This window comes from Grammomys surdaster, unplaced genomic scaffold (genome assembly GCF_004785775.1).
Source record: "Grammomys surdaster isolate TR1022 unplaced genomic scaffold, NIH_TR_1.0 362, whole genome shotgun sequence".
In the NCBI taxonomy this organism is placed as follows: Eukaryota; Metazoa; Chordata; class Mammalia; order Rodentia; family Muridae; genus Grammomys; species Grammomys surdaster.
The window spans coordinates 5658984-5675171 of NW_021604781.1; the positions used below are offsets into that span (position 1 = coordinate 5658984).

Consider the following 16188-nt stretch of genomic DNA (forward strand, 5'->3'; position numbering starts at 1 on the left):
GACTGGAAAAAACAAAGACTGTACATTGTCTCTCATATGTGGAGTCTAGCTTCCAATATGTGTGTGTGTGTGTGTGTGTGTGAATGGGTGCATGTAGAAGCCATTAATATGGAAAGATCGATGAGAGGGGTTGGGGGAGAAGCCTCGAGGGAGAGGGGTTGGAAGGGCAGTAGAGCACATGTAGTAAGAAAGTAGAAGGGAGGACCCTGAGCTGGTAGGATCTAAGTGGGATTGGGGGCCAGGAAAATGGATGACTTAGTTAGGGCTTTATTGCTGTGAACAGACACCATGACCAAGGCAACTCTTATAAGGACAATATTTAATTGGGGCTGGCTTACAGGTTCAGAGGTTCAGTCCATTATCATCAAGGCGGGAACGTGGCAGCATCCAGGCAGGCATGGTGCAGGAGGAGCTGAGAGTTCTACATCTTCATCTGAAGGCTGCTAGGAGAAGCCTGGCTTCCAGGCAGCTGGGATGACGATCTTAAAGCCCACGCCCACACCTGCAGTGACACACTTCCTTCAACAAGGCCACACCCACTCTAACAAGGCCACACCTCCAAATAGTGTCACTATTTGGAGCATAGTCAAACCACCACAATGGAGGAGCAGAGAACTGAGGGGATAGTCAACCCAAAATAGATATGTATGAAAGTATCATAAAATAAGCACTAATTCAAAATGTCAATCAAAGGACAAATGCACAGTGTTGATTTCTGCATGGACATGAACCTGTCTCTGGGGTGTGACTGTGGGAGCATACCCTTTATGCTCCAGGATGAACATAAGCATGAGTATGTCTCTGTGTGCTTGCAGCCCAAGAAGTGTAATACGTTCCTAACTGTGTCTGAACTCACGGATATATATGATCCCCTAAGTGTGTGCCCATGAGTGCACGTGTGTAGCTGAGCACACCACCACTAGTGTCTGAGCATCATGTATCTCCTTCCACCATATGTAATACAAATAATGGAAACCCTGGAGGTACTTAGGGGTAGACAAATGCGTATAAGCCCAGGCCTAGGAAGGCATAGAGTGAAACTCTAGATTTGATGCAGATCTGCCTGTTCTAAGGTCTCTCCCTTTCCCCATGGCCAGTTCTAATAGAAAGACATCAAAATCACACTAAGAAGTACTCTGTATTGTACTTGTTAGTGAAGGTGGAAAGTGGGGGAGTTACGTTAGGCTAGGTATGCTAGCACGTGTCTTTAATCTCAGCACTCAGGAGGCAGCAGCAGGTGGATCTCTGTGAGTTCAAGGCCAGCCTAGTCTACAGAGGGTTCCAGGACAGCCAGGGCTCGGTAGAAAGACTCTCTTACCACTACCACCACCACCCCAAAAAAGAAAAAGAAAGTCTACCCTAGCTTCAGTGTGTATCTGCCATTATTTGTTAATAGAAAAATCACTCGTCACGGTGAATGAGATGGAAATATACCATGCTAGGCTGGAGAAATGGCTCAGAGGTTAGGAGTGCTCCCTGCAATTCCCAGGACCCTGCTCCCTTTTCGGGCAGCTCACAACTGCTTGTATCTAGCTTCAGGAGACCTGGTACCATCTCCTGACACGCACGCGCACGGAAGCACACACACATTTTTTATTTTAATAAATTTATTTTTATTTAGATGTATATGTGTGCATGTCTGTGTGCATGCCACAGGTATACGGGGGATTTGGGGAGATCGTCTGGAGTTACAGGCATTTATAAACTGCCTGATGTGTGTGCTAGACATTGAGCTCGGGACCTCAGAACATGTGCCCTAGGGCATGCACACTATCCTGAGACCAGAGGCTAACTGCCCTAGAAAAGCAAGAGCTCACAGCCAGCTTGAGTGCTAAACAGCTAATCCCGGTAGACACGCGCGCCCCCTCGTGGCAACTTTTTCGTACACCCTTGCCCCTCTCTGAACGTAAAGAAACCCTTTTAGGAATCAGGGCGTTTTGCTAACGATCCGGTGCAGTTGCAGTAAGACTCCAGCCCTGCCTGCACCGGCCTCATTCTTTATGCATCTGAGCTGTGTCTCCCAGTCTATCTGCTTTCAATTGTGCTGTGGTGAAGTGGAAGTCCCGGCTCTGGAGCGAGCAGCTCAGGTGGAGCGGTCTTCTAAGCATTCAGCAGAGCCCTCTTCCCCGATGGCGTGTAGGACCGCCCATCCCCATCCCTGCAAACCCGGCTCCTGGTGCGTGCACACAGGGAAGGTCTCGACTCCAATCCCCTTTCACAAGAGTGCTTCACCCAGAGAGGCTCCGGAGGCTCCAGTTTGCCGTCCTTTCCTGGAACCTTCTGCTACCCAATCCCTGCTTCTTGGTCTGCTGTGGCTTCCGTTAGCCTCCTCTAGGTGGAGATGGCCCTTGTCTCCTCCCTAAAGGGTTACCGTAGCGAGGCAGGTCAGGGTCACACACAGAGAACACATTAACACATGTAATAAGAACATTTACAGATCTGTTAAATAACTAGTGACGCTGTGATGGTGAATCATGGTTCAGAGAGGGTCAAAAATTACCTAGAATATACACATCTCCTAGTGCCTGTGGAGTGCTTATGGTTCTGTGAGGTGGCTATGCTTAGCAGCAAGCACCTTTACTCACAGAGCCATGCCGCTGCCCCTTCCTTGACTGGGTTTTTGAGACAGGGTTTCTGACTTGTCTGGAACGTGCTGATTAGTCTGGGCTGATAGGAGGCCCAGGTCAACCCCCACCCCAAGTCTCAGATCTATGCAGGCAAGCGAAACAGACGACTCTGCAGTCTGTTCTTGGCTCTGCTCATTAGAGCAGAGTCACTTGTGGTCCATTTATAGTCTCTGGGGCTGTGAGGTCAGTTGTAACTCAGTGGCTGACTTTCAATCTCATTATATTGATCTTTTCTGGAGATACGGAATGTGGTCCCAGAATAGACTCAGGAATCCGTGAGGACTACTCCAAAGATAACTCAATTTAATCAGAAAACTCAAACCATACAGCACACACTCCTGAACAATATTATGAAGTCCCTCCCCTCCCTCTCCTCTCCCATCCTCTCCTCCTCTCCCCTCCCATCTCCTCTCTTCTCTTCTCCTCTCCTTCCCTCCCCCTCTCTTCCCTCTTTCTCTCCTTCTCTGTCTGTTTCTCTTCCCTCTCTTCCTCTCTCTGCCATTCAGGAAAGGTCTCAGGTATTCCAGGCTGCCCTTGAACTCATGATGTAGTTGAGGACAACCTTGGTTTTCTGATTCTCTTGCCTCTGTCTCCAAAGTGCTAGCATTGCAGATGCCATGCTTATGCATAACACGCAGCTTATGTTGTGTTAAGGATCAAACACAGGGCTTTGTGCATGGGAGGCAAGCAATCTTACCCATGGACTTCCAGGGTCCTATTTCCTCTCACCCTTTGTTCTTTCATTGGTTCTTTTGAGACAGGGCCTTACGCTATAACCTTGGCTGGCTTTGAACTCAAAACCCATTCTTCTGCTTTAGTTTCCTAAATGATGAGACTACAGGCATGAGTCACTGTAACAGGTCTCTCTCTCTCTCCCTCTCCCTTCCTCTCTCTCCTTCCCTTCTCTACTCCCTCTCTTCCTTCCCTTCCCCTCTGTGTTGTTTTATGACAGGGTCTTGCTATGTGGTTTTGGCTGCTATGGAGCTTGCTATGTAGACTAGGCTGATCTCAAACTCACAGAGGTCCACTTGTCTCTGCCTGCTTCTTGCTGAGATTAAAGGCATGCACCACTTCACCTAGCTAGCCTCTTACTGAAAGAGAGAAAAAGATAACATTCGCCACTTATCCCGTCCAGTAGCAGAGTTTATGTTCTTCACGTTCAGGCAGTATGAGCTGAGCTGTATCTATTTTGAAAACACACACTTGGTTTTCTGAACACTAGGAAGAAGTGGCAACAGCAAAGACAAGAAGCATAGCCACAAGAAAAGAGAAAAGAGGGGAAGGAAAATAAAGAAAACCAGTATCCGTTATCAACATTTATTTATCTACAGGCAGAATCTTGGTACTATTGCTTAGGCTGGACTCTAATTTCTGAACTGAGTCAATCGTTCTGCTCCAGCCTTCCGAGCGGCAGGGATTGATTGCAGCTGTAGACTGTCATGCCTGGCTTCCTTAAAATAGCATCTATGTAATGAAATTATAATAGTTTGTGTCTTACTTAGGTCACTACTGCTGTGATAAAATACCATGACCAAAAACAACCCAGGAGGAAAGGGTCTGCTTGGCTTACGTGTTCATATCACAGCTTCTCATCTGAGGAAGTCAGGGGAGGAACCTGAGGCAGGAGCTGAAGCAGAAGGCACGGGGCATCACTACTTACTGGCCTGCTCCTCTCGGCTTACTTACCTCAGTTTCTTATACAACCCAGGACCACCTGCTAGTGCACTGGGCCCTCCCTCCCGTGTAGGCAATCCGATGGAGGCATTTCCTCAATGTAGCTTTCTCTTCCCAAGTATGTCTAGGTTTGTGTCAAGTTGATAAAACCCACCAGGACAATGTGGAAGGTATTATACTAACTGAAAAATAGTATTTTGGGTCTAGTAAGATGGTTCTGTGGATAAAGGTGCTTGCTACTAAGGCTGGTGGCCTGAGTTTTATCCCCAGGACTCAAATAGTGAGAGAACCGATTGCCAAAAGCTGTCCTCTGACCTCTACTCACACCATAGTGTGTGCGCACACGCACACACACACATACACAAAATAAATAAAAATGTAATAAACTTATTAAAGATTTTAAAATAGATGTATTCATTTTATTCTACAGGTGTTTTGACTGTACGTATGTCTGCATATATGTATATGTACCACATGTATGCCTCATGCTGGTGGAGGTCAGAAAAGAGCATTGAATCCTTGGACTGGTTGTGAACCATCATATGGGTGCTGAGAATCGAACCTTGGTCCTTTCTAAGAGTAACAAGTGATTGTAACTACTGAACCATCTCTCCAGCACCAAAATGTACTAAAGCATTTAAAAAATAGTATTTTGGGCTAGGGGATATCTTTTTCTGTAAAGTTCCCGCTGCACAAGGATAAGGGCCTTACTTCAAATCCCAAAACCCACGTGTAAGACCAGATACACAGGTGCATAACTGTAATCCCAGAGCTGAGGAGACAAAGACAGGGGAATTTCTGAGGCTCATGGTCTGCCATCATGGCTGAATTAGGGAACTCCAAGTCCCAGAAAGAGATCATATTTCAAAAATGAAGCCAATGCCAGGTGTGGTGGCACATGCCTTTAATCCCAGCCCTCAGGAGGCAGAGGCAGACAGGGTCTGAGTTTGAGATCAGCCTGGTGTAAACACTCAAGGTTGTCCCCTGGCCTCCACAGGCATATGGCCTCCTCCTCCTCTTTCTTCTCCTTTTCTTTTGAGAGAGGGTCTCATTATGTAGCCATGGCAGGTGTGGAACTCCCAGTGGAGACTAGGCTGTCCTCAAACTCATAGAGAGCAGCCTGCCTCTGCCTACTGAATGTTGGTCTTTATTCGTTTGTTTTTAAAATTTTGAGTTCTTTAGCTAGAGAGCCCCATGTTGTTTACATTTCTTCTTATAGTTCTTTTAATTCTTCTCTCAGCTATCACAACCCGACAGCGGTCCCACCTCCCTCCTCTCCTCCCAGTCCCTCCCTCCCACCTTCCCTCCTTCTCCCGATCCACTCCTTCAGAACAGGGCAGACCTCCCAGGGATATCAACCAATGAAGCTGGAATTAGAAGACTAGGTACGTCTTTTCATATCTACGCCGGACAAAGCAGCTCAACAGGAGGAAAAGAGTCCCGAACACACGCAAAAGACAGCCCCTGCTCCCCCTGTTAGGAATCCCACATGAAGACCAAGCTACAAAACAAAACGCAGAGTCAGAGGACCTTTGTCTGACCCACACGGGCTCTCTGACTGTCAAGTCAATCTCTGTGAGCCCCTGTGATCCCTGCTTAGTTGTTTCTGTGCGCTGTTTCCTTGTGTTGTCCTCGACCCCTCTGGCTCCTCCCCTTTCACGGAGCTCCCTGAGCTCCGCCTCATGTTTGGCGGTGTGCTCTACATCTGCTCCCAGTAGTAGTTGCTGGATGAAGCCCCTCTCATGATGATTATGCTAGGTTCCAGTCTATGAGTATAAAATAGTGGTATTTATTTAAGGGATGTGTCCCTGTGCCTGGCTACATGCACATTTTGAGTGTATCTGTTATGTTAAAAAAAAAAAAAAAAAAGAGCCAAGGATGTGTTTGATAGAGTCGGGTATCATTGTACCAGGTGGGAGGGGAGGGTGCCTCAGCGGGCTCATCCTGAGGCACCCTTCCCCCTAAGGTAGTACAGAATAGAGTTTATTTAGGGCATGGGAAGAGGAGTTGGGAAGGGAGGAGAGAGAGAGAGGGAGAGGGAGGGAGGGAGGGAGGGAGAGAGAGAGAGAGAGAGAGGAATGTGTGAAGAGAGAGGGGGGATGGGATGGAGAGAGAGGGAGAAAGGGGTCAGGGAGAGAAGAGAGTCAGAGAGAGTAAGAGAGTGAGGGGGTGGGGGTGGGCAAATAGCTCCTTTTAGAGTAAGCCAGGCCTACCTGGCTGTTGCCAGGTAACCGTGGGCCAGAGCCCAGAAGGAATGCTAGTATTATCTGCACTCATACACACATACACACATACACAAATCGTTTTAAAATGAGCTGAGGCTGAGATGTGGCTCAACAATACAACACTTGCTCAATACATGTACGGCTCTGAGTTCCATCCCTAGCACAGAAAAACAAAATAATCAATTTAGCTTACTGTTTTATACCTTTTTAAATGGTAGGATTAAAAAAATATTTTATTTATTTACATCCCAGTCTCCCCTGCTACAATTCCTCATCCCATCCCTCCTCCCACTTGCCTCCTAGAAGGTGTTCCTCCTACCCCACCAGGCATTTCCCTTCCCTGGGGCTCCAGGTCCCTCAGGATCAGGTGCATCCTCTCCCACTGGGGCTAGACTAGACAGTCCTCTGCTACATATGTGCCAAGGGGCCTTGAACCAGCCCAAGCATGCTGCCTGGTTGGTGGCTCAGTCTCTAGAATCTCCCAGGGGTCTGGGTAAGTTGAGACTGTTGGTCTTCCTATGGGGTCGCCCTCCCCTTCAGCTTCTTCAATCCTTCCCCTAATTCAACCATAGGGGTCCCCGGCTTCTGTCCAATGGTTGGGTGTAAGTATCTGCGTCTGTCTCTGTCAATGCTAGGAATTTTTATATTAAGCATGTGGGGCAGTGGCATGGTTCATCTGTAAAGCACTGGTCTAGCCAGTGTGAGGCCCTGGGTTTTCATCTCCAGCACTGTAAAAGATAATTATACGTGCAGCTGACTTATGCAGGTTGGAGATATGAATAGACACCAGGAGAAAATGGCCTATATTCTTTCAGCCTCTTGTATTTCCTCTTATCAAGATCAGCTAAACACAGGCAGCTCTGGGCACAGATGTCACCTTAGTTTTGTGGACATCTTGGGCTACATAGCAAGAATGTTTCAAACAACCACCAATCAATAGCACAAAAAAATTTAAGGGGCTGGGGAGGTGTCTTAGTAGATAAAGTACAATCGTGAAGACCCGAGTTTGATCCTGAGTACCTACATTAAAACAAAACAAAACAAAACACCCCCCAAACCTGGGTGTGTTGGTGCACACCTGTAACCCCAGAACTGCCAGTGAAGTGCTTGTGGGGCAGACAGAAGGATTTTCTGAGACGCTTGCCAGTTAGCAGAAATGGTTACCCCAGGTTCAGTAATTAGATTCTGTCTTAAAATAAGCTCCAGAGCAATAGAGATAGCCACTCAGTGTCAACCTCTCGCCTCTGCACAGTGTTGGGCACATGGGACACACTGACACACAAAGGAAATAAAAGGATGGTCAGATGCAGCTACACCTTCTGTGAAAGATGGAAAAACACTCCCAAGGTCAAGTGTTCTCCTTCACCCACAGGTGAAATCACGTGTCAGGGTAAGTTGCGTGAAAAGACATCACATCCACAGCTCGCGTACGTACATACATAAGACACCAGGTGCCCGAGGGCACGCACGTGCTCCTGGGACGGAATACTTTGCATACTACCTTCTTGCTCAAAAGCCAGCTCTCAAAGCAAGACCAGTGCAGACTAGAGCTCTGGGCCGCTGGGCTGGGACACGGGCGCCCCCTGGCGGCCGCTCTCGGTCACCGCATCGCCCCGCCCTCCGTGCACACACAGGCTAGCCCACACACGCCTGCGCACTCACAGGCCTTTTACGACGCCATCACGAAGTTCCGCTGAACCTACAGCAGCACAGTTCCGGTTGAGTCCTTTTCCCCGCCCGAGAACTTACTCCGGCGCGCACGGGCCTCGTCTTTTTTCTGTGCGTCCCGAGCAGCGTTCCCGGGTCAGTCTGCTTTGGGTTTTCCTGGGGATGATGCGGGTTCCGCGGTCCCAGCCGAGCGTCCTAGAGCAGCCGAGTGGAGCGTTCTGCACGGTTTCCTTCCCCGGCTGGGGAGCCGGACGGTCCATCCTAATCCCCCAAGACCCGGCCCCTGGGGCATGCATGTAGGGGCGGGCTGTCGGCTCCATTCCATCCCCCAGAAACGATGAAGGCTTCACCTGGAGGACCTGATGGGCCCCCAGTCTCCGGATTCCATTTTGGTCTCCGTTCACAATTGTGGCTCCCTGCTGCCGGCACGGGAGGCCCAGAGCCTCCCAGCGCTTCCTCCTGTCTCATTCATGGTTTCCCCACCATCCCTGCAGTTTTCTAGAGAGTTTGTGGAGTGTGAGTTCCTAACGGGATCTCTTTTAGAGTTAAGGGTCACCGTGGAAACGGCTTCCTTCGTGACAAATAGACACTTCCGCCGCTCTCCACCCTCAGGTTATAGGCTTGGGGGTTTTCTGCACCCCCTCCTGGTGTGACTTTTACTCACCCCTGTCCCTTACTGTCATACACTATTCTGGCTTTCCTGGAGGGGTTGGGTAGGAAGTGTCTTTAGGATAGTCAGGGCCGGAGCACATGCCAACTAGAAAAAACATCATTGACTGTCCTCTGTCCCCTCTCCATTCACCACCCCCATCCCCCGTGCGCCTCCGCTTTAAAGACAAGGTGTATTAGTGCTTTTCTCCTTGTTGCTGTGGTCATATATACCTGACAAAAGCAACTAAAAGAAGGAAAGGTCTGTTTATTTGTCCATTGACAAATGGTGGCAGCTGGCACTGCATCCACAGTCAAATGCTGGCGCTCAGATCACTTCATTCTTTTTATTCAGCCTTAGGGTGGCGATGCCCATATTGAGAATGGGGCTTCCCTCTCTGGAAATCCAGAGACGTGTTTTCATGGTGATTCTAACTCTAGGTAGTGAAGACGAGCCATCATACGGGGTCCCACTGTGGTTTAGGCAGTCCTGGAACTCACCCGGGCCGGGCACTTTCTGTCATCTTACTGCCTCAGCCTCTGGAGTGCTGGGGCTACAGGTGCGCACCTCCACAGTTTCGTGGACTCTCTGTATTCTCTCCACATTTATTTATTTATTTATTTATTTATTTATTTATTTATTTATTTATGAGCAGTTTCTCTTTGTAACAGCCCTGGCTGTCCTCAGACTCACAGAGATGCCTCTGTTTTCTGAGTGCTGAGATTAAAGGCATACACCATGCCTGACACCTTAAGTTTTAACCCTTCCCCTGCCATGTGCCAGCTTCTTCTTTTTTTTTTTTTTCCGAGACAGGGTTTCTCTGTATAGCCCTGGCTGTCCTGGAACTCACTCTGTAGACCAGGCTGGCCTCGAACTCAGAAATCTGCCTGCCTCTGCCTCCCAAGTGCTGGGATTAAAGGCGTGCACCACCATTGCCCCGGCCATGTGCCAGCTTCTTAAAAATTACATTTATTTATTTATTTATTTATTGCATGCTTGTGTGCACATGTGTGTATTGGTCAGTGTGCATGGAGATAAGAGGGCAACTTTTGAGAGTGAGTTCTCTCCTACTCTGAGGGTTCTAGGATTAAACTGGGGTTATCAGGTAAGTGTCTTTACCTTCTGAGCCATCTTGCCAGCCCCACTGATTAGTTCTTTGGGAAGACTTCTTATTTGTTTGAGCTTTACTTTATGTGTCTAGGTGTTCTGCTTACATATATGTATGTGCACCATGTGTGTGCCTGGTGCCCTCAGTGGTCAGAAGAGCTACTAGATCTAGTTACAGGTCGTTGTGAATTACTATGTAGGTGCTGAAGTTCAAGTTCAGTCTCTCTGTAAGAGCAAAAAATGATCTTAACTACTTAACCCTCTCTCCAGCTCTTCCTCCTCCTCTTCCTTCTCCTCTTCCTCCTCCTCCTCCTCCTCCTCCTCCTCCTCCTCCTCCTCCTCCTCTTCCTCCTCCTCCTCCTTTCCCTTCTTGTAGAGACAAGGTCTCGTGTACCCTAGGTTGGTCTCAAACTCTATATGTAACAGAGGATGACCTTAGACTACTGATCCTCCTGCCTCTGCCTCCACCTCCTGAGTTCAGGGATTACAGAAGCGTGCCGCTGTACCTGGCTTTATGCAGTTCAGGGAATCAGACCTGGGATTTCATGTATGCTAGGTGAGCACTGAGCCGGCTGAGCTGTATCCCCAAGTGCTTTGCTTGACTAGGAAATCTCTTGGATCTTCTACCTTGGGGCTCTATTGCTCCCTGTTACTTCCCTTGAAAGATTTTTTTTTTAATTTTCATTTTTAATTATTTACATGCATGTGTGTCGGAGTATGGGTTTGTGCATGTGAGTGCCGTGCAGAGGCCAGAGGCATTGATTCTTCCTGGAGCTGGATTTACAGGTGGTTGTGAGTCTCTCGAAGTGGGTGCTGGGAACTGACTTCACATGCTTAGCAAGAACAGTAGTACAAGCTTTGAAGTGTGGAGCCCTTTCTCTAGTCCCCATCTCTCTTCATTTTTCCGTCGGCAGGCAAGATTATAAAGCTCTCGCTCTAGTATTTGTGCTTTGCTTTGCTAAACTTTATGGGGTATGTTTTACCAGTAATTTAATGTCCGCTTCCCTTCTCATCTGTTTGGCACTATTGGGGTCAGCGCTGGTACAGATGGGTTGTATGGGTATCCTGGTTCTCCTTCTGGCCCTTGGTGCCAGGCCTCCTCCACCCATCGCCCTGACTTTTGGTCTCCCTGCAGGACTGCGTCATGGAGGCGCGTTTCACACGCGGGAAGTCGGCGCTGCTAGAGCGCGCACTGGTGAGGCCCCGCACCGAGGTGAGCCTGAGCGCCTTTGCCCTCCTCTTCTCCGAGCTGGTGCAGCACTGTCAGAGCCGCGTTTTCTCTGTGGCTGAGCTTCAGGCACGCTTGGCTGCCCTGGGCCGCCAGGTGGGCGCCCGAGTCCTAGATGCCCTGGTGGCCCGTGAGAAGGGTGCCCGGCGTGAGACCAAGGTGCTGGGTGCACTGCTGTTCGTCAAGGGTGCGGTGTGGAAGGCACTGTTCGGCAAGGAGGCGGACAAGCTGGAGCAGGCCAATGATGACGCCCGCACTTTCTACATCATTGAGAGGGAGCCTCTCATTAACACCTACATCTCTGTGCCCAAGGAGAACAGCACACTGAACTGTGCCAGCTTCACAGCGGGCATCGTGGAGGCTGTACTCACCCACAGCGGCTTCCCTGCCAAGGTTACGGCGCACTGGCATAAGGGGACCACACTGATGATCAAGTTTGAAGAGGCTGTTATTGCCCGAGATCGGGCCCTGGAGGGACGCTGACCCCTCAGGAGATAAAGATTGAGCAGATCCCGTTCCCAAGCTTGTGTTGTGTCTTGTGTAGGGGCGACAGATCTGCCCAGAGCCCGATCCCGGTCCCGAGTCCCAGACTGAGGGAGACCGAAGGCAAGCTTGTCAGGCATAAGTGAAGAGTAAGAAAGTGGACAATGGGCTCACTTGGCTTCTGGCTTTCAGCTAAGGTTGGAGGCTTGGATGTACTGGGGAGATAGGGCACCTGTGGAATTGTTGTTGGAGCCTGCAATCTGGAGAGGTGGGGGTAGGGATACGAGGTTAAGAGGGACCAGCAAACTGCCAGTGCTGTAGCCCAGTTTGTAGAGTGCCCAGGGTTTGATTCCATATGCCACATAAAATGGGTGCAAATTGTCTCATCCCAGCACTAGGAAGGTAGAGGGAGAAAGATCATAAGTTGAAGGCCATCCTCTGCTACTTAGCAAGTCTGAGACCAGATCTGGCAGCACAGGACTCTTTTAAACAAATGTGAGGCAGGGGTACACTTCTCTTGAAACTCAATTTTCCTCAAATCTCCATTTGTTCTAAAAAACCTAAAAGTCAGATAACAAAGGGGAGGGTGTGGCTGTGTGTCTAAACAATAACTGGAGAGTGGACATTGGCTACTCAAGTGGCTTGAGGACTGTCAGCGTCAGCACCAGCATCCGTATCAGAGTAAGCATCATTGACCCACCTGCAGGATCACTGGCCCACCCCTAGACTTACTGGACCACAAGTTTGCATTCCAGCCCCTTTCTCAGAGGTCTCCCTGGGACTCTTATTTTGAGAAACAGTGCTTCAGGGCATCGAAGTCACCTGAAGGACTTAAAAACTCAGGTGGTTTCAAGACAACAAAACCGTAGGTTTTACCCCTACAGTCAGATTCTGCAGTTTTGGGGTGTGCTTAAGAATTTGTTTCTGGTATATTCTGGAGAGCTGCTGGGTGCCCCAGGGATCACATTGAGAATAGTGGCACACTAGCCTCTCAAAGGGAGAAGAGCTCAGAACCATCGGGAAACTTAGGAGGGTTTTAAGGTTAATATTAAAACTTTATCCTGAGACAGGTTTCCGTCCACACAGGCTGGCTTCAGCCTTGCTGTATATTAAGGCTGACTGAATTCCCAGCCCTTCTGACTCGACAGGAGGTTGAGTATTTAATGGCTCATTACATTTACTATTTTAAGCAGTCTGAATTATGTTTTCCTGGCTGACCTGGAACTCACTGTATAGACTAGGCTGGCCTCACACTCAGAGGTCTACCTCCCTAGTGCTGAGATTAAAGTTGACCACCACCACCCTTGGCTATTATTATTATTTTTAAGACTTTATGCGTGTATGTGTGTGTACATTTGTGAACTTAAATGCAGGTTACTGGAGGCCACAAGGGGGTATCAGATTTAGAGTTGTTGCAGGTGCCTCTGAGCCATCTGTATGAGTGTTGCTGTCTGACTCCCCCCAACCCCCCATCCTAAGGAAGAACAGTGTGTCACTAACTGCTGAGCCATGCCTCTAGCCTTCCACCTTATTTATAAACATGTTTATTTTGTGTGTGCAAGTAGAGCCAGAGGTTGATGTGAGATGTCTTCCTCGGTTGCACTCCACCTTAAACATCTTAAACATGCGTTTATGTAAGTGTGTGGGGCTGCAGACAGCTAAAGAGGACAACTTTTGGGACCTGGCTCTTTCCTTCCACTCTACAGACTCAGGAGACTCAGGGATTCAGCGTAGGTCATCGCCAGCCGTCTCATCTTTATTTGGGTCTCACTGAATGGTCCAGGCTGGCCTAAAGTCACGGCGTCCAGGTGGACTTGGATTATAAGCAAGGAGCAACGTACCCAGCTGGGGACCACATGTCTGAGCCTCACTCCCACCCCTACTTAGCATGTTATTGTAAGGATATAGGAAAAGAAATATCCAAGATATAGAAAGTGTAAATTCCATATTAGTTGTGCATCATTCTCAAAGAGACCTTTAGGTACCAAGTCTCTGAAACTGTCAGCTTATATCCAAAGGAGCATCCCTCTATCCCCAGCACAGCGGGAGTTCCCTCCTGGACCCCGGATTACACACAAACCACACCCAAACACTTGTTTTCACAGAGAGATCCTTTATTAAGCACGGAAGAAAAATTAATTGGCTGCTTTCTGACTCAGGCAGAAAAACAGCAGCTAATGACCTTGCAGGTGTAATTTTTATGAAGAGAAAAATGGGTGTGTTAGACTGGGCTATGATGCATTGGCATATTTTGATTGGCCATGTTGATTAGGTGAAACGAAGGCGGCTTTTGATTGCTGGACTTCAATACCTGGATAGCTGGAGCCTGGCAGTCAGCCTCAGGAGGAGGGAGTAGCCACATAAGGGAATAGACCTTCGGGGCTAGTTTTAGGACTGTTATCTAACAGCTTTGAGCAAGGCAGAGGGAATAAGAGAGAAGGGCAAGGCCTCCCAGAGCCAAGCTCGCCATGTTGGAGCTGGCCAGAGTCCCTTCAATACCTCCCATACCAGGAGCACATCTGGGACAGCCTCCAAGGAGGGCAGGAATGCTGGGGACCAGCCTCAACTTCACTGATGCAAACTTGATGGGAAGACTCGCTTCCGGACCCTGGGGAGAGGGAACCTCTGTTCTTTGACGAAGAGTAGAAAGAAGTAGAAAACTTGGTAGAAAGGGAAGCCTCCTTTGAAATCTCGGTTCTCAGCAGCTCCCTGGTTGGCTCAATTGCCCACGTGCATGCCAGTAGGCAGGGAGCTTGCACGGCTGGGGCTCAGGTTGGAGGAGGACAGACGAAATGGGATGGTCAACTTAGCTGGAGAGCAGTGGAGGCTTTCTGGATAGCTGGCAGGAGCTGGCACCCACCAGCTGTTTCAGTATGGGTGGGAATCATAGCCTTCAGTCACAGAGAGGGGCCCAGGCCTTGATAGGGGTATCCTCAAGGCCTGGCTGTTTCCATGGTAAAGGTAGAGGAGAAATCCGGAAGAGGGTGGGCAGAAGTTTGTCAGGATTCGTTTCTTGGGGTGGGTCCTGTTGGACTCACAGAGGCTACGGGGGCAGATAGCTCACATGTTGCCAGCTGCTCACACACCCAGGCATCCAGGTAGCTGCGGCAGAAGGCATCATTCCACTGGCCGGATCCCCGCATCATCCCACAGTCTTCACCCTGGCCCCCGTTGTTGGGCTCCCCCGGATTCCAGTTGCTGGAACAAGAAACACCTCCAGTCATAGGATGTGATTAGGGAGGTGTCCCTTCTCTGCAGACCCTCCCCCCCCATTAGCCTCCTTCCGTAGCACAGGTTCCACCCTTGGGGATCTGTACCTAGGCCGCCTCCTTTTCTGTACTTCCTCCACCCATGCTCCCCAAGAACCACCTTTCCAGCTGTGCTTGCTGCTTGCTTCCTCAGGCCCTTTATCCTTTCCCTATAGCTAAGGCGGTCTAGGACTCTGCTCCATCTGTAGTCCATAGGGTCCTTCCTCTGAGCCCCGGACTGTGTTTCTCCTACCTCACTTGTTTCCCAGAGTTCCCCTTACCTATAACCCACAGGGCTCCCATCGGCCCATACGAACTCTCCCTCCACATTGAGATCCTGGAGGCCAATCCAGGAATCCCTCTTGTTGATGTGTTGCGTCAGGAAGTCCTAGGTGGAGGTGGATATGGTCCTTGCCATCCATTCCAGAAGGCCAGGGTGGGATCCGCCCCACTCCCCCCACCCACTGCCACCCCGCTGCCCACAGTCTCTAGAGCCCACAGACCTGCTCCTTTTGGCTGTGGATGCTGACTAGCCGCCCTTCCAGGTTACTGCAGGCAAACCTGGCCTGGATCCATTGCTTGGAGCCCTTGCCAAAATAGTAGCACTTCTGTTGAAAGTGGAGCCAGTTCTTGGGACATTTGTTGCATGGAGTTCCTGGGGGTTGGGGGGTCACACATTGAAGAGAGGCTCAGGAACACTGGTGGTGGGTAATGTCTCTCCTGCAATCACCCAGGGATCTGGGCTGGAGGAACTGCCCTGTCCCTCCAAGCTTAAAGCCTAACCATGCCAGTCTGCAGATTGCTTTCTGCATGGGATCTCCAAAATTGGCCAGTTCTTTGGTGAGACCTTCTCAGCCACTCACACTGTTATCACAGACACCTCAGTGGTTAGCAGAATGGCACTTGTCACTAACCTCATCATAAATACCTCAATGACTGGGGCCAGCAACAAACAGCCAAGGCCAACCACAACTCAGCCACCAGCATTATGAAACACTTTCAGTTCCAAAGTTACTAGCATCTAACAAACACTTCCATGGTTAGCAATACCTTAACTCTCAAACATTACCACAAACATGCCAGCCATATGTCATCCCCACCCCACAGACACCTCAGCTCCCAGAACCATCACCACAGATACCTCAGCCACATCCCACCCCCATAGATGCCTCAGCTACCCCACCTCCACAGATACCTCAGATACCCCCACCTCCACAGATACCTCAGGTACCCCCCACCTCCACAGATACCTCAGGTATCCCCACCTCCACAGGTACCT

General features: G+C 49.5%; 2 protein-coding genes and 1 pseudogene across 5 annotated transcripts in view; 1 reads left to right on the top strand and 2 right to left on the bottom strand.

The window, feature by feature from the left end:
• Positions 1-1194: 1194 nt before the first annotated feature.
• LOC114631426 lies at positions 1195-2156 on the bottom strand (annotated as a pseudogene).
• Positions 2157-8208: 6052 nt separating this feature from the next.
• On the top strand, positions 8209-12962 carry Trappc5 (trafficking protein particle complex 5). 3 transcript variants are annotated; one of them, XM_028779758.1, is made up of 3 exons: positions 8248-8329; positions 9284-9402; positions 11086-12962. In XM_028779758.1, the coding sequence occupies exon 3, from the start codon at positions 11095-11097 to the stop codon at positions 11659-11661; it is 567 nt and encodes a 188-aa protein (XP_028635591.1). In that variant the 5' UTR covers positions 8248-8329; positions 9284-9402; positions 11086-11094; the 3' UTR covers positions 11662-12962. The 3 variants fall into 3 exon arrangements, with proteins under 3 accessions (XP_028635592.1, XP_028635591.1, XP_028635590.1); XM_028779759.1 differs by lacking the exon at positions 9284-9402 and having other exon boundaries at positions 8209-8329; XM_028779757.1 differs by lacking the exon at positions 8248-8329 and having other exon boundaries at positions 8734-9402.
• A 792-nt stretch (positions 12963-13754) lies between these two features.
• The window catches only part of Fcer2 (Fc fragment of IgE receptor II), an 11885-nt gene continuing 9451 nt past the window's right edge, over positions 13755-16188 (bottom strand). For both annotated transcript variants that reach the window (XM_028779827.1, XM_028779826.1), the window contains exons 11-13: positions 15413-15564; positions 15191-15297; positions 13755-14859 (exon numbers count right to left, since the gene is read on the bottom strand). In XM_028779827.1, the coding sequence (XP_028635660.1) occupies positions 14661-14859; positions 15191-15297; positions 15413-15564 (458 nt within the window). In that variant the 3' untranslated portion in view covers positions 13755-14660. The remainder of the gene's footprint in view (positions 14860-15190; positions 15298-15412; positions 15565-16188) is intronic.